The sequence below is a fragment of the Mirounga leonina genome, unplaced genomic scaffold, assembly GCF_011800145.1.
Source record: "Mirounga leonina isolate KUSES-001 unplaced genomic scaffold, KU_Mleo_1.0 Mir_174, whole genome shotgun sequence".
NCBI lineage: Eukaryota > Metazoa > Chordata > Mammalia > Carnivora > Phocidae > Mirounga > Mirounga leonina.
Window position 1 is genome coordinate 50,190,160 of NW_023270451.1, and position 18,687 is coordinate 50,208,846.

The following is an 18,687-nucleotide window of genomic DNA, read 5'->3' on the forward strand; positions in this document are numbered from 1 at the left end:
TAGACTCAACTGAAGGATATAAAGATTTGTGTTTTGTTTTTGTTTTTTTTGAGAGAGAGAGAACATGTACTAGCAGTGGGGGAGGGGCAGAGGGAGAGGGAGAGAGAGAATCTTAAGCAGGCTCCACACTCAGCATGGAGCCAATGCAGGGCTCAGTATCATGACCCTGAGATCATGACCTGAGCTGAAACCAAGAGTCGGATGCTTAACCAACTGAGCCACCCAGGGACCCCAGAATGTAGATTTATAAAAGTAAGGGGTTGTGTTTGTCTTTTAATGCATGCATGTAATTTCAATTAGTTCCATTTATCTTATAAAAAAGATACGAAATTTTGAGGGGTGAAGGGTATATTGGAAAAAGAAAAGGAAAGCAACCATTTTCTCTCCCAAACTTCATTCTTTTGCTTTCAAAGGTACATTTTCCAAAGAACATTGTTAATACACAAAGCATGAGGCCGATCACAGATAATAGGAAGCACTTTCTACAGATCCAGGTGAACAGAGAAAGCAATACACTCTATCCTGTGCTGATAAGCATTTGGACTCAAAAGGACATTTGCTCAAAATGCCTGTGGAAGCTGCCTACATGGCTCACAAATGCTGCTTCTGGGTCAATAGTTTTTTCACTTGCCCAATTTCACCAGAAGAGGATCTTCATCATACTCTAATCTTTAATATTTTTTACACACTTTACAAATCTTCATTCTTTTAAGAAGGAGATTGGCCCAGCATAGATTATCTGCAGGTATAATTTGCATGAGATTATAGAGATAATTTAACAGGACCTCCTGCTGGGGGCGGGGGTGGGGGGTGGGTGGGGGACACACATCCTGAATGGTGACACACAGTGGGTATCATGCTACTGTGTCTGCCTACGGGGGGAATCCACGGCAACTCAAGATTCCAGACAGAGAATTTCCTTTTCTATCAAAAGGAACTGAATATATTTTTTCTCATTCCAGCTGGGTGGCAGAGAACACAGGCATAGCATACAGAAACAGGTGGCAAAAAGAGACAACTAGATAACCTGGGGTCCCACAAACAGAGAGAGGAAAGCTCCATCAGGGTAGGTGACCCTACAGCACACCAGTGGGGGTGCACACCTCCTTAGAAACAACAGATAAGGATGGTACTCAGAGTTAACACTGAGGGGGCTGCCCAAGCAGACTGAGTTTTTATAAATGGCAACACAGAGTCTCACACAAGAAGGTGCAAAGTCAGCATAGACTAGCTCAGGATGGGGGTGAGGTTCACATAAAACACACCTAGACAGTCACTTCCTTTGTGAGATGGTGTCAGAATGTCTCTGCACAACCCTTATAAGGATTATAACCCATGAGTGTCTGAAAACTGGCAACTTTCCTCTCTCTTTCTCCACACTGCCTTTCTCCTAAGAAAGATCTGGCTGCCTGCTGGACTCTGATGGGATGGTGGTGGACATGGCTATGGGACTGGAGGGCTAATGGGATTTCACATTGAGAAGGGAGCAAACTCCTGGTGTGAGGACAGAGGAGACAGAGAAGGGAAGAAGGACACTGGCTCCCCGTGCCACCCCCCATCCTCCCCACCAAAAAAAAACCCCACAAAAAACACAACAACCCTAAAACAACTGAACAGTGTGCTTGGGAGCAGGAGCTATTTTGGAGTAGAGTTTTGGGGAAAATTAGTTGCAGGAGATGTGGGGCACCTGTTGGTGAATGTGAGCTATAAGTGGAAAGAAATGCAGAAACGAGTTTTCACTTCAGCTGGGCCTGCTGAGTGGCGTCTTTCATTCTTTGCATGACTCCAGGGAAGATTTAAGCTACTTTGCAATTAATTTTAAACATTAGACTGATATTTCCTCAATGGCAACTTTGTGAGGCTTTGGATCAAAAAGTGGCTGAATTTTACAGGGTGCAACTTAAAGTTAAGCTTCCATTAAAAGTATAATAAACTATGTCCACTTCTCACTCATAATGAATTCTTCTTGTTATTGTCCTAAAAGGCTTAATTTAGAGAAACTTCCAGGTATTTTTTACATGGCTGGATCGTGGGGGCCACTTAAATATTATTTCCTCCATTCCAACGTTGGCAGTGGGGAGATCCACAAGAGTCTTTTTTCCAGGAAGCCGCTCTAGACCGGCCATCTTTAGATGTGTTCCAGGTGACAAAGACAACAGCAGGTGCAGCTGAGGAGAGAGGGACTGAGGTGGGCATGCAGGGGGCCCCAGACCGCTGGGAGCATGGGCGCCCTAGCAAGGGACCCCCTATTGACCTTTGAGGTGATACACAGCACATCTCCCTAGGGGAGGGCTCCTCTAGTTTTTAGTCATTTCTCCAGCCCATAGCCATGCTCTCAAAGTGACAAAGACTCCAGAGAGCCATGTTCCCATAGGTGGAATGAAAACAGCTCATAAAGGTTGGGAGCTGGGGGTTAGGAGGACCCTTGCTCACCAAATCATTCTCTGGGACAACGTAACATCAGGTTCCATGACAACAGATCGCACTTCTTATTGACATGGGACCCTGGTCAAGTTTCTTAACCTGTCTGCTTAACCCTTAGATTCCTTAACTGTGAAATGCAGAAGTTAACGCCACCTCCCTCACAAAGAGATGAAATGAGAAAAATCTCTACTTAACACTCAGGACAGTGATTGGTATGTAGCAAATACCTCACGAAGGTTACTTCTTACGCTCCCTATCACTGATCCTCTTAGTATTATTATACTAACCTAATTTTTCACATGATTAAACTTGAAAACCTATACCTAAACTTGAAAGTGCATCTCCTCTGCTTTCCCTACACTCACAGGTGATTCCTACATAATTATGAGTACCCTTTCCTTAAGGTTGGTTACCTTTCCTAGTTTCCTCTCTACCTTTTTCATTACCCCAATCTCGTAAATCCTTTAGGGTTTGGCCCTTGCCTAACACCCCCAAGAGAAGTGACTGTTGATTAATTCTATGAATTATTTTTTCAATGAATCTGTAGCTCTGTGTTGAGAATTGTCTTTTGGCACATCTCTCTTCTATTATCATTATTTATACATTGTCTTATCTGCCCTACTCGACTGTAATTGGCTGTAGAGACAGGTCAAGCCCTATTTACCTTTGAAACATCTATAGCATCTGTACCTGATGAGGTAGTAATTATTTAATAGGTATTTTTAGATGAATGAGTGAAGATAATAAGATAATAATCAAATAAATTATTCATGATACACAATGTCCTCTATTAAATTAAAAAATAGGGTGCTAACCTATGAGTGCTTGTTCCCACGCTCTGAGTCAACACCCAATCACACACAGCAAACTGGGTTTGTGTGTCACTCAGATTTGTCATACATTGTCTCTACCTTCAAATCCAGAGCATTAAAGCCAGGGTGATTCCAGGACCTTGCAACTTGCCTGTTAATTTTAGCCATTACCTTTATAAATATTAATTTCTGAGAGTAAATAATCAATAAACATCCTTATCCCTTGAATGAGAAAAATTCGGTGATGGGTTTATGTATTTTCCATCAGAGGTCAACTCTAGAGCCAAATACTCCCTCCTTGCTAGCACTGATAAAATACAATTTGCATTACATCCCACTGCATAGTGGACTCTATGTCAGTGATGGATTTCTTGTATGTTACTCATGTTCTACAAGGAATTCCTAATAATTCCCATTTCAACATCTTAGAAGCAAGCCCCCATCTCTTGTTCTTTCCTTACATAGATACACTGAAATGTTTAAAGGTACTCAAACATACGTACCCACTAATGGAGTCCAGAAACCCAGTAGCACCAGAGAATTGGGGCCAGTCGAGCTCATTGGTAAGAGCTATTGGTAAATTGATGAAGGATTTCTAAAGAAAAAATAAAGTGGTGATTATAAAAACGGTCATCTGTTTTTTACAGGTAGTAAGATTATTCATTGTCTAGGCATTGTTCTCTATTTTTCTCACTCTCTTTTTCTTAATCTCTCTCTTTAAGGGACTTTGACATATATGAAGTATATGCCTATCATCAGAAACCTCACAAAGATCAGCATCACTCATGAACTGGCTTCCATTCAGCTTCTGCGAAAGATGCGAAATGCATGGCTGCTTATACTCATCCCTCATTTGAAAGGGATGCTTCAGTAGATGGGTAAACTTTCCACTTTTTTAAATGTGCTGGGATTTTCTCCATACTTTAGTTTAGATATTCAGGAAATCAACTGTCTAAAGCGTAATAATACCCACGCCCCCAGCAAAAATGCCTTCCCTGAGTTCAAAGCTATGCCCTCAGTCAATCAGACAGTGTCTCCTGACCTCCTTAGGAGTCTCAGGCACCTCTGAGAATCTAATTTGGGCTACTTTACTCCCAAAGATGCACATATACTTTACATGGCTTATGATTTCAAGGGGTTCACAGACCCCCTGCATTTCTAGCACAGACTCCAGTTTAAGAACTCCTGACACAGAGTGTTGACAAAACCAGGATTCATTTGAACCCTGTTTCTATGGTTTATGCAAAATCACAGCATAAAAATGATGTCAGCTATGTCCCCTTATTTTTCCTTTTATAAATACCTTCTGGGATCAACCTCTACTCTGGTCTAATTTCTAGAAAAAGCTTATCTAGACTGATGTGTTCAGAATAGGGTTGCCAAATTTAGCAGATAAAAATAGAGGATGCCCAGTTAAATTTGAGGTTCAATACACAAATTGTGGTGTATACATACAATGGAATACTATTCAGGTTTAAGGAGAAGGAGATTCTGACCCATGCTACAACATGGGTGAAAATTACGGGCATTATGCTAAGTGAAATAAGCCAGTTTCACAAAAAAGATAAATACTATATGATTCCATGTGTGTAAGGTATTTAGAGCTGTCAAACTCATAGAAACAGAAAGTAGAAAGGTGGTTGCCAGGGGCTGGGAGTGGATGTGGGGGAAGTGGATGAGGGCCCCATCCTTATTCTTGTCCCAAGTGTGATTTCCAGCACAAGGGAGGCTGAAAGTGGAAGAGAGGTGACTGGGAAGGATGGCTTCTCGGGATTGACTATGTTAACTAGCAACAACAATGGTGTATTATCATTAATAATTACCATAATTATGTATTAATTATATAATAATACTAATGTATTAATTATGATTTATCTCCATCAAAGGAGCAGAGACAAGGTCATGGAAAGGAGGCTGCTGATGAACCCTAAAGCACCACGCAGTCCCAGTGACTGGCACTTTGTCACCCCCTTAGCAGGAGGCACCCACCACTTTCTGCTCAAAACTCCACCATTATCGTGAGTCAGATACTCTCTGTTTTGGTTTCTGTTTCTGCTGCCACCATAAATCAAATGTTATCTCTGGTTGTTGTTGTTGTTATTGTTTTTAATCTTATTTTTTCTCTAGGTCTTTCTGCTTTCAAAGTGTGTTTGGTGTAGGATTTGAGAATATTCAATTCTTCCAGTGAAGACAAGAAAAATAAACAGAACGGATGAAATTCGTAAGACGTGTTAAATGGAGATAGTGAATAAGCAAGTGGCTTGTGAGATGTAGGCAGAATTCATGCGCTGTGTTAAGCTAGCAGCCTGTAGAACACGTTGGAAGTTAAAAGAAGGATACAACACTCCCGGATACCACTCTCTGTCCTTTTTCTCAGTCATCCGCATAATAACCACCCCAGATTTGGGGAACTGGCAGGGAACTAGGCTTCTGACTCTGGGCCGTCAGCTCTGCCTTTCCCAGGGAGTTAGACAGGAAGGCTGCCAGCACAGGGAGGCGTGTCTGATGCTCTCTGCAGCCTGGAGCCATAACAGAGGGGGTGCCGGCAAAGTAGGAAAAAGCTTTACTTTAGAAATCCAGGAGCTCTGACTTCTGCGTCTGGCTCTCCCAATACAGTGAAACTCCACAATCTGGATATGACACATCGGAAGTGGTTTCCATATCCCATCCAGCCCCATTCTCAGTCAGAGGTGGCTGATAGAGTGTTTATCTCCCAGCTGGGGAAGAGCAGATGTGGAGGGAGGGGTAGGACAGGCGAGGAAATGGCCAGCAACCTCGTCGTGGGAAGTGGGGTCTCTCAATTCAGTCTCTGGATCAATCTGAAGAAATGGATCTCAAATACCTGGGAGACTCTGGGACTTCTTGCTACTCTCAAAAAAGCCCCAACCAGTCCTGGAATCATCCCCTCCCGGATTTAAGCTGGAGCAGATGGTAGCTGATGCTGAATCACAGCGGGGACCAGGGTGGGTCTGTATCCCGCAGTTGGAGCCCTGGAAGGCCCAGGAAGTTCAGCTGCATAGGTTTCTCCCGGTCACTCGATTAACCCTGAAATAATACAAATCTGTTTCCCTGGTTAAGTGCTTTAGACTTCACTTATGGTGTTATGGCCAAGTTTTACTATTCCTAGCTGTGCAAAATCAGGGAAGATGGAGCTTTACCAATGTGTCAGTTTTGAGATCTCTGATGGCTGTCGAATATTACTCTATCTACTTCAGCAGGAATGTTGGGAGGATCTAAGGACAGCGAGGAGAGCAGGTTGACAAGTGGAAGCCCTACACTATGTAAAGGATCATGCTTGGATGGATCACCTAGAGTCCCTTGCCAAGTGGATTGTCCCAGGTTTAAGAGAACTGAAGTTTATTGCCAGATAATAGAAAAGATTTGAGCAGACAAATGGAAGCCTTTACATACTTTTTCTTCCTTGGTAAATTTGGTAGATAAAAATGAGAAGTAATGGCCATTAATAGCAAAGGTTTTATAGACCCTAGCAAAAAGAGAATGTTTAAGTCGTATCACATTAAACACTAAAAGCCTTATTCATGCAACATTATACTTTCAGGCATTTAAGGCAGGAAAGATGCAAATTAAGATTTCCCTCATCAACTCCTGCTTATTCCTCGTGAGCATTTATGTTCTCAGGAAACTCGCCTTAAATGTACCTTAAATGTACATATGTGGAAAGACTTAATATTTACCCAGAAAAATTTCCCCAATTTGTAAAGCGCATCAGAAACTCAATGAGCACTAAGTCAACTACAGCATTGCTTCAGATTATCTTCTGATTTTATCAATGATATAAAATGTTTTTATGTCATAATTGGCATGTATATACTATTTTTGTGTAATATTTTCACATTATTCTGTGTGTGTGTGTGTGTGTGCATTGAGAAAGCCCATTGGTTCTCATTTTTAACGCATATTCAGTAAACATAATACTTTAGATTTGAGTATATTTTAAGCCCTAACTTCAACAGGCAACTTACATTTGGGTTTCTTATAACCATCTTCAGTGAGAGAAAAGAGAGTAATGGTATCAATCACACATTCATCTGGTCGTGCCAATCTTCCAGCGATAAAGGGAATATTCTTGATGCTTTTATTTCACTGTCTCCATTTCAGCCCTCCCTATCCAGCAATGCTGTGGACAACGTGCACAGTACATTCCCTTTTCCAATACTGTTAACTGGGTTAGATCTAAGTTGTTTATTTTCAAATAATAGAAAGTCACTTGGAAGAATCTGCAGCTAACTTCCTTTGGAAAAAGACATGAAAAATATCATCCTCAGTTAAATGAGTATTTTAACATTTATTTCCCAGGAACTAAACTCTCAAAGCAGACAGGTTTTGTTGTTTTACTCAAAGAAGAAAACAGCTCTTAGGTTGGTCTTTTGATAATGGAGCAAGAATCCCAAGGCCTGGGAATCAGAGGACAGCTCTCTGTTTAGTTTTGGGACGCAGAGAGTCTACCCGCGCTCTTGGTCTGCCACTACTTCATCTGTCCTGCAGGTGGCGTAGATGAGGCTGTCCTCCTGCTTTCGGCCTTTCCATCCCAAAGGCTCACTATAGGACTTCCCACCTTCTGCTTGTCTCTCAATCTCATCACCCCCACCTCTCCTCCTCTTATCGCCGCTACTACCTTAGTACCTTTCCTTATAGGAATACCAAGTCATGAAACTTTAAGGGCCCTCCTGGACGCTCACATAAACTTTCTTGCTCTGGTCCTATTCCTTTAGGCTTTGGTATGTGAATTAGTCCTGTAAGTGAATGTATATCCATTCATGATGCTTGCATGTCCTATGTTTCCCAGATAGCTTTTGCACTGTAGGCCAGAGTAGGGAAGGGAACGAATAATGAATTCCCCCTATGTGCCAGGCACTGGGATGGGAAACTTATACACGCTGTTTAACTTCACCAAACATCTCTGTGAGGCAGGGATTCGTCTTTTTCCTTCCTTCCTCTCTTCCTTCTGCAAACACTTTTTGAGCAACTACCATGTATCAGATGCTGGATACTACCTCTCAAAAAAAGAATGAGTACCCAGGCCTCAACCTACTCGGATATACTGAAAAAGCCCCTTTTATGGTGGCACCTCCTGTCACTGGTTCTGGGTCACAGAGGAGTCTGTATTTTCTGGGCAGAAACTGGGCAATGCGGGACCCAGGAAAACTATGGCAAACAGAACTCAGAGGGAGTTTGGGTGACTTGCCAACGTCACAGAGCTGGTAGTAGGGGGCTGGGATTTGCACCCAGATTCTGGTGGGACTAGGAAGGGAGAGGCTTGGAGCAGGCCAGAGTTCTAACAACATAGGCTTTCAGTAACCCATTTATATCTGTCCTTGCTTCTCCCCTAAGCTGCCAAATCTCACGAAATCACAAACTTGGCTAAGCTGGGTCTACCAGTTGCTGAAAATGAGGCTTCCTGGGTGTCTACTGAATGGATGGTCTCTTGGATACTGCTTTGGGTGAAAAGTTCAGGAATCTACAGGTAACTGAGGAGTGGCCGCCATCTTTTCCTCTCTGTTTCTCTTATATGGAAGCCATACATAACTTAGGAGGAGTATAGAATGAATATTTTTGGGATACATACTGAAATGATATGTGACCCTACATAGACACCTACATACACACCCCACTCACATATTCCCAGAGCCTGTTCTATCCTCACATCTGCTGGGGAAAGGCAGCCACAGAGCACAACACGCACTGCTGATCTGGAGGTTTATCTTCCAGTGTGGCCTGGCAGATGAAGCTCTGGGAGAGCGGGGAAAGTGTATTTCATCTGTTTTCTGCCTCTGCAATCTCAGACTTAACTCAGTCAGGCAGCATCATTCACATAAGCTAATGCTTTGATATAGACAACTTCAAGAATGCAATTTAACTCCGAGTTTGATTCATCAACTTTAGAATCCCATATGCAGTGAAGTGAGTCTCCTATTGAGGTCCCTGTGGCCTTATAATTCATTAAACATACAGAGAAAGAGAGACACAGAGAGAAGGATAGAAGCACAGAGAGAGAGAGAGAGTCAGAGACAAGAGAGAGAGAGACAGAGAGAAACACATCAATGCCAGTCCATGCCAGGCACTCTGTTGACCATCGTACCAGGCAGCCACAAGTTACTCCTTTGTGGAGCTCACAGGCTAGAAAATAAAGACTTCCCAGCTGGGTAACCTTGAAGACTTGATTTAACTCTTCTGTATCTCAGTTTCCTTGTCTGTACAATGGACTAATCATAGCACCTCTCTCATCAGGTGGTTGAGAGGACTGGAAAGGACAATCCATTCATAGAGTTCAGAATTGTCAGTGTTCAATGAACGTTAGCTGTTAGCAGGATTGATAGGGAAGTCCAGAGTGCTAGAAGGGACACCTATCCCATGTGTGGGGGGCAGGGAAGGAATCTTGAAAGAAACATTATCCCATGTGAGTCCTGTGAGGTTACTAAGAGGGAGCCAGGCAAAGAGGGGCAGGGGAGAAAAGAGTTAAAGTGTTGGCAATACCATATGCAAAATGCCAAGGCTGAATTCATATTATGTACAAGGAAGACCAACAAAGTCTCCCTCAAACAAACCCAAACAGCCAGGATGCCAGTTATCTACCGCTCTATCTGTTGTCATGACCAGTAACAATAACTGCTCACCTCCTGGGATGATGCCTATTGAAGGCACATTTAGACTTCAGCTAGCGCTAAATAAGTAATTTTCAGGGAAAAGGTATAGCATTTCATCTTTGACCCTATGCGAGTCCAAAACCTTATGGGGCAGTGAAGAAATAGTCAAACATTTCTAGCAAAATGTGACCAGTAAATATAAAGAGAACAGAATGGCAGGCAACAATCTTTCATCATTTTGCCTGCATATAGCTCTTTTTATTTATCTATTTTTTCACCTTGTCAGCTCCTCTTAGTCTCTTTCTTTCCCCTTTTCTTTTATTTATTATTTAAGCTCTAACCCCATGATTTATTTATTCAATGAATGAGTCGAGAGATGCATTTATCTAACTGCCCCATATCAAATGAAAATGCATCATGCAGTTGGATTTCTTCCACAGAATTCAATTCCTTCCATCATTACTTCCAGAGTGATTGAAGAACTATACCCAAATTCATAAAACTGAGAAAATAAGAGTTTAAAGTGTTCCGCTGTTATGCAGAAATAATCACAACTCAATTCTTTCATGGAGCCAGTGAAACCAATTCTTTAACAAACAGAAAAAATAACTCTTCTAAGGGACAGGAACAGGCAATGAGGCATCCATATCAAATTATAAAAGTCCCCCCTTCAGATACCTCCATTTGATTTTGTAAAGGTTTGGTCATTTCTGAAGCAACCAGGCTTCCATTTGTCTGGGATGGGGTAGTTCTCCCTTTTTGAGAGGTAACATCCAACATTAGACTCTAGAAGCCCAAAGTCCATAGCCAAGCTATAGAGGGGAGAACAGGAGAAGCCATCACGGGGACTCCTCATGACCAGGCCAGAACTGGGCTGTCACTCCCCACTATCTCACTCACAAAAACGATCTCATTTTCTTCCTCTCCCCTCCTTCACCTTCTACCAAGAAGCTGTCACAAACCTTGCTGCTTCTAGCCTTCCAACTTGCACGTAGGATGGCCCTGGGTTACCACCACAGACTTTGGCCAGTGTCCCTGCCTTCTCACTCTCCCCCTACCATCTTCAGCAATGTATTCCAGAATCTTGTGGGGAGTTTCTTGAAGATATGGACCCTGTTTGGGCAGATTTCTGGTGGAGTCTTAGAGTCCTTATTTTTAATAAGTGCCCAAAATGGCTACGACGATGGGCCAGGTTTGGGAAATGCTGCTCTACGAGCTACTGTAGCTATTCGGTATCCTCCTCCACACTGCACCACCCACTGCCCCAACCTCTTCTCACACCCCACTCAGATACCTGCGGGCCACTCAGACCTCCAGGCCTGTCACAAGCTCTTCTTCCTACTCCACTGTCTTTACTGATCAATTGCCGTTCATTGGTCAAGGGTTAGCTAAATCCTGACTTCTTGGACTGGCCCACCCTCCCTCTGTAAGGGGCTCTCCTCCAGCTCTCATCACACCCTGCGCATGTCTAGCTAATTACACCTGACATGCCAGCACTAGGGCAGAGTAGGCAAACTTCTTCTGTAAAGGGCAGATAGTAAATATTTTAAGTTTTGTGGGCCATTTGGTTTCTGTTATGACTGCCATTGTAGTGGAAAAGCAGCCACTGACAATATGTAAATGAATGCGCATGCTGTGTTTCATTAAAACTTTATTTACAAAAAAAAAAAAGTGAAGGGCCACATTTGGTTCAAGAGCCATAATATGCTGACTTCTGCATTAGGGTCTGACAGAATCAGATTTGTATCTGGGCTCCATGTTTAACTGCATTATCTTGGGTTAGTTAACCTCTCTAAGTCTTCATTTCTTCGTCTATACAATATACATAATAATGGAGTCATTTCAGTATGAAAGGAGATAATGCTAAGTATAATGCCTGGCATTTGGTAAACACATGGTAATATTTGCTTAATGTTCTAAGACAAGAGTTTACTTGTCTATCTTCCCAAGTAGACTTTAAGCTCCTTGAGGCTAGAGACTCCTTTTCATGTATAGGGCCCCAATTGTCCACCCTCATCTCTTTTCTCTGCCTTTAATAGAACTCCCACATTGTTCTTTGGGCACATGGCTGCCCAACCAGGGACTGACCATACTTCCCAGCCTCTGGTGGAGCCTGGTGTGGCCATGTGACTAGGTTCTGCACAGTGAGGTGTGTGAGAGAGTAATGTGTGCCACCTCTGAGTCAGATTCTCCCAGGGGATGTGTGTGTCCTCACTGGGCCCTTTTTCTTTCCTATAGGAGGGAGGTGGCAAAAGCTGGAGCAACTCCCTTGGACTCAGAGGTGGAAGCTGCATGTTGAGGATGGTCTGGCTGTCTTGCCGGCCCTAGACTGCTTCTCTCTGGATTATTATATGAAAGGAAAACACATTTGCATCTTAAGTCACTGAATTTTGGGATTCTTTGTTACAGCAGCTGAGCCTATACCCTGCTTGATTAATAACTAGTCTTTTAAGAAAGGCTCTACCCTTCTACCTGCTCTACTTGCTGGCTCACAACTATGTTACCAACATGAGAACATGACCTCTTTGCTCCTTATTGATCTATTTTCCTTTGGGCTCTTTAGCAATCAGTCTTTACATTCTTGGCTCAGTGTTGCTGTCCTTAATCTGTCTGGACTCTTTGGACCTTGTATTTCAGAATGCTTCCCTTGATTTTCCTCTAGGGCTTATGGTTTAGCTCACATCTCTGACCAATCTGCCAGCCAATACCTTGAGTAGAAAATCCCCAGGAAATCATTCTGAAACCTGGCATTTGGCAAGGGCTGGGCTGGGCAATCTCTATTCTTATTACCCCAAGGAGTGGCATGGAGGGAATTAGCTGAATGAGCTAATGAATGAATGGGGTGTAGCAATCAATTCCAACCATCCCAAATTATTTCTAAATGCCAGAATTTTCCTCTTTCCACATCCCCACTGATTCGAGATTCTAGATGTTTTTCCTGTGATGAGTTAGTTCCCTGAGACCCATTTCACGGTTGAGGAGCTTGAGGGAGAGTGAAGCAAAGTGGTAAATATAATTAACTAGAGGGCAAGAGATTGCATTGAGTCTTAGCAGCACGCTGGCTCGCACAGGTGCTTATGGACTCATGCTGCCTCTCTCTGAGGAAATCTCCATCTCATGTGCTGGGAGAGCAGGCATGTGGGCTGGCTAATTATAAGTGCTTTTCAGAAGTATGGAGCTTCAAATAATTTCCTCTTGTAGTTTTTCACAACAATGAGTGTTCGGCTTTTTAATTCTTGCAGAAGCTAGTGAGGGCTAAGATCACAAACGTTTTCGAAGAATGAGCCTGCAAGAACACCCTACTCTGCTGGCAGGTAAGAGACCCAGATGCTCACCTTGAGCAGGAAGGCCTGTGCCCATGAACAGGGAATGGGAATGGGAATTGAAGAACATTCTGTCTCTTGTGACCTGATAGCCGCTGGAGGAAAGGATTCACCGACATGAACATAACTCTCTTTTTCTGACCGAATAAATGAGAAGTAACTAGGATTGAGGCTTCTCTTTTCACCACTTTGCATCCTTAATCTGCCAGCCTGCAAGACGTCTGAGGAGCAGAAAATGTAATTTTGTCCAATTTTACTGAACTATGACCTTTCCTCGTCTGGAAAAACAATAATAAAGTACTCTAACCCTTAAATATTTCTGGAGTCGACATGAAGTTAGCCAAGGTAGGATTTTCATATTTTACGTGCACCATGAAAATCAGCCTTTATGCTTGATGGAAGCTTTATGCTCGTTGTTAAATCCAGAGAGCAGGAAGTAGGCAGGTTAGGGAGAGCCAAGGTGCAAGCTTTGATACTGCCCGGGCTGTCTGGGGGCTAATAAAGGGCAGCCAAACTTGATCTGTACACTCATCTCAAAGAAAGGAATGAAGCACATGTGGGCTTGAAAGACTGGAGCCGCTGTTCTCTTGGGTGAATATGCATTTTCTGCAGCCAGATTAAGGATTCATTTTGTCCTTGACACAGTACGGAATTCAGTCTGTGCCTACTTACCCTACAGACAACAGCCTGCTGGGGGTCGTGCTAAGATTTTATAATAGTACAGGCAGCAGCCTTCGCTAGCAAAATAAACATTTGGGAAATTGTATTTCAGAATCTCGTCTCCCTCCTCTCTCCCCCAGCCCCAACGCATCATGCAATTCTGGTTCAGTGAAATGCAGCATTTAATATTTTGGAAATAATTTTCGAACAGATGGGGAAGAGGCAGGAGGGCAGCGTCTATCGCTGGCCTTGATGATCTCTCTGCCTCCTTTTCTTTCTCAACAAAACATCTCAAGCAGTGATTGTTTTTCCTTTGAAAGAGAAAAAAACCACATGAAAGTGTTTTCAAATTTGCTTGTTGTTTTGCTTTGCAATCTTTCGAAGCTGAGATCTTTCCTGTGGCATGGGAAGCTCATTCTGAGTCTAAGGACTACAGATATCTTGGAGAGAAGGGAGGCTTGTTTAAGGAGGGAGGGGGCAAAAACCTTTTTCTGCCCCCAGTGGAATGAGACTTAGAACCTTTGTTTCTCTGGAACCAGGAGGGTGATTCTTCACACTCTCTTTATTGAACTACAAATATCTTTCCAGATGAACACACTCCTAATCTAATTAGCTGTAAACAGGCCTCCCGGGTGCCACACTGCTTAACGAGCGGGTGGCAAGAAGGGGAGAGAGGAAGAGGCTGAGGCAGGAAAGACACCCAAGACTGTGGAGTCCTTTTCCATAGGCGCAGTCGGGATGGGGTGATGCATTTGCAGGAGTGTTTTCTGTTTTATAGGGAGACAAAGGCCAAGAAATGTTGAGTATTCTCATAAAGGGCAGAATGGCCTATTATGAAACAACGAGTCATTGATTTTCTTCAGCACTCCCGGCTCTTTCCAGACGATATGACAGATGACTTGGCGCAGCCAATGCAGAGCACCAAACACGCTGCGGGGTCCTGAAGGGTCTGTTGACCGTTGACCGTACCTATTCCCACTATCCGTCCCCGAGAGAGGCCCCCGCAGCCGGGTGTTTACTACGGTTGCTACATGGACCCAGAGTCCGTGGAGGGATTGCAAGGTGGGGCCAGGGGCCAGTGGGTACTCCCTAGTGCCACAGTCAGGGCTACAGAATCCAAACTCAGAACCTCTGGCACCCAAACCCCTCAGAGAAAGGTCCAGAGGCTTCATTTTTAAAGATGATTCCTGGGAGTTCGTCCTCTTCTGGTCATTTTGGGGAGGCTTCCTCAAAGGCAGCTGAGAAGGGAATGATTTGGCATTTGGTGAACATCAGCCTTGGGGGGGACTCTAAGGGTGAGACAGGTCCCAGGGTAAAAGGACATAAAGGGATGAGGCTCTAATGGGCCAAGATGGTGCAGCCAGCCAGGCCTCCCATTCCACTGACTGCCACTGGGCTCGGTCTCTGCTCCATAGAAGGGGCGTGGACTCTAAAAACTACAATTCCCAGGCTCCTCTGTGTCCCCCAGCCAATGGGAGGAGCAGGTGGGAGAGGAGCACGTGGGAGGAGGAGAGGAACAATTTTCTGGGTTCCAGCGGAGGTCAGCAGCCTCTAGCAGCCTCCAGCAGCCTTCAGCCTTCTGCCTCCTTTGCTACTTCCGGCTCATTTCCACATCCCACAGTGGTTCCAGTAGCAGCTGGTCTGTGTGCCCTTGGCAGTCAGTATAGGCTCTGCCAAGGTCAAGCATCAGCCACACCCCTTGCTTCAGCTTCTGATAAAACCTCATCTTCCTTTTTGTTCCCTAGCCCTAGCGTCAGCAATGATTAATCTCTTCAGAAACTCCCTTTTAGTTCTAATACCTATGTAATCAGTTGCTTGTATTAAATCCAACACTGTGTAGTCAATCTCCTATATTAAATCCCCTCTGTTGGAATGCTTTTATTTTCCTGATTGGTCCCTGCTAAATGTTGACTCTGACACTGACTAGAAAACCAGTTTAAAAGGGGTTCCACCTGCTGAATTAGCCAAAAGGTTGGGGGTTCTCTTCCTTTGTGGTGACATTACTAAAAGGTTTTCAAATACTAGGTCCCATGGGCAGAGGGATGACTGAGGACACACAGCCTGGCAGAGTGAGCATTCTCAGGGACACTCTCTTGGGGAACCTCACATATGCTCTGGAACTCTTGGGTTGAGAGGCTAGTCCACCCTATGCTGATGGCTTCCTATTTTGCCCTAAAACATTCTATCTTAGAGTACCTCTTTTCTGGCATTTCTAGACATAAACAATTTTGGAAACTACACTGTGGTACTCCACAACCACATCTTCCTTTTGTAAATCCTCAAAGTTTGGATATTAGAGGCAACAGGAAAACTCTGTGACAGTGGTTCTCAAAATAGGGTCTGGGGACCCCTGGAGATCTTTGAGACCCTCACAGATTATGAGGTCACTATTTTCATCATAATTCTAAGACTTGATTTACCTTTTTCATTTGCCTTTTTATTTCACTCATGAGGGTACGATGTAATTTTCAAGAGGCTACCTACATGTATATTAAAACAGATTGAAGAGGGAAGCAGGTATGGAGATCCAGCTGTCTTTAGCCAGATATCAAAGAGATTCACAACAATGGAAAAGAAAACTACTCTTCTAATTTGTTTTTTTGTTTGTTTTGGAAAATAAAGTTATATGTCATAAAAATGTTATTTGTATTGATTGTTTCTTATTGTTATAGTCAAATAAATTAAGGAATAATTCAGGGCTGAGGCTTCTGACCACAGGGGGTGGTGGGTGGAAGGAGAAGAGGTATAATCAGATGTGATTCTTCTGGCTGGGCAGATGTCCAAAGCTGGCTCTCTCTAATGGGGGCTCTGAGAGGCCCTGCTGGGAACACGTGACTAATTTTGCAGGTGCAGTTGGTGCATTTTCTTCACCCTGTGTAGTCTTAATTTTCATGCTTCAGCCTCTGGTCATCTGGAGTTTACCCTCCATAGTGAAGTCATCTCCAGACAATCTTTTCCAGGATTTGTAATGATCCAAGCTGGCTCTCCCTTCCTGGGGTATATGTCTTTGCCCCCAGGAGACACATTCCTTCTTTCCTCAGTCACATTATTCACACCCTTACATTATTCACAAGAGTGTCGGACACCGGCCCCTGTGACTCCAGTTTCCGGAGACACCCATCCAAGTCTGCTAGTGGTCATCTACTCTGGGAGGGAAGCATGTCCACCCTTCCCCCGAGGGGAGACCTGAGGCCCCCTGACATGCTGACACCAGCCATTCCCTGCCTCAACTCTTAGACCTTTGAGGTGGGCATTCAGCTACAGGTTGCAGAAACGATTTTCACTCCCTTCTTGTGCATGTCCTGCTGAAGTCCTTCTAATATTTGACAGCAGAATGTGGGAATAGTTGGCCCACATTGTCCTGGGGCCTCAGTTGAAAGTTAGGTAGAAATAAATAGTCCATTTTTAAATATCCTCTTGTAAAATCATCCCAAATTTCTGATGAGATAGCTATAATTATTTATATTTTTTTAGATGAGGAAATTAAGTTCAGAGAGGATCAGTAAGTGGCTAAGTTAGTATTTGAACCCAGGTCTGCTTCAAAGTCCAAGATTATTTTATATAGAGATAATTTAGGGGCTGGAAACTCCCCTCTGGGCACTACTCTTGACTCATGGTGTCAGTTCCATACATGGCTCTCATGCTCTCAGTCGGGTGGCCATACATCCCAATTTGTCTGGGCCAGTCTAAGTTAATGCCTATTATCCTCATATAATTACCAGTAGTGATCCCTCTTTTCTCAGGTTTGGACAACGAATTATAAGTTCACCGTAACTATTGGGAGTCAGGGGTATGGTGCAGAAGAACCAGAGGCACCAGAAGTTTCTTACGGGGACAGACTCTTCCAGTAAGCGAGACTCTTCCAAAAGCTGGCTTCAACCCCTGCAGGGAAGATCAGCATGAGGGGGGTGAAGTTGGTGAGGCTGCCTCTCCAGATGCGGGGATACCCTCACAGCCCTGGAGTAAGCCCAGCTGGGCAGGAGATCTGGCTCAGGGAGGCTGATCTCTTCAGGAACTGGCTGTAAAGTCCACAGGGTGGGAAGGGTATGAGAAAAATACATGTCCACTGTTCCTTCTAGATAACTTCTGAGTTTGTCCACTTCTTTTTTTCCCACTGTACTCTTCCAGTTTAGGGCACTTTCACTAGAAGGTAAACTCCTAGTTGGTCTACTTTCCTGTTTTTCCTCCCAATCCATCCTGCCACTGAAATCAGGGTGATATTTCTAAAATTCAAATATGACTGCTCCTACTTCTCAGTTTAAAACCCCTTGGCAACTTCCTATTGCCTTCAGGATAAACTCTGAATTCCTTAATGTGGCTTCAGGGGCCCTTGAGATCTGGCTCCTATGCACCTTTCTAGACTCTTCTCATACCTTGTCCAGTTTGTGCTCTATGAACATCAATTCAGCCACACTAGACTTCTTCTCAGAATGCTGAACCCTCTTACTTGTGAGCCTCTGTGTGTGCTCTTTCAGCTGCTAGGACACATCTTCCTGTGAGGACCAGCCTGCCTGAACTCCTTCTTTCCTTGAGTTTGGGGAATGCATATGCATTGATGCAGCAGCTCTGGAATTTGCTTGTCCCCATTTCCCCATAAGGCCTGAAGCCTTCTGAAGACCTGGCTCCTTCCATTCCCTTTACCCCTGCGTCATTCACTCCTATCACAGGGCTTCGTACACCATAGGTCCCAGGTTAGTACTTGGCGATATCTTGTTTACTTGCCACAAGCATTAAAAGCCAAACAGTCAAGACATGAGACATCAGAGCTCAACATCCGTCATGGATGTCTGCTAAGCATTGTAATCATACATAGGCTGACTCCCTGTGCAAATGAAGAGATTCTATAGGTAATATGTTTGAAAA

General features: G+C 43.8%; 1 protein-coding gene across 2 annotated transcripts in view; it reads right to left on the reverse strand.

Moving 5' to 3' along the window:
- The window catches only part of AOAH (acyloxyacyl hydrolase), a 165,338-nt gene that overhangs the window by 62,526 nt on the left and 84,125 nt on the right, over positions 1-18,687 (reverse strand). For both annotated transcript variants that reach the window (XM_035020912.1, XM_035020913.1), the window contains exon 12: positions 3,740-3,831. In XM_035020912.1, the coding sequence (XP_034876803.1) occupies positions 3,740-3,831 (92 nt within the window). The remainder of the gene's footprint in view (positions 1-3,739; positions 3,832-18,687) is intronic.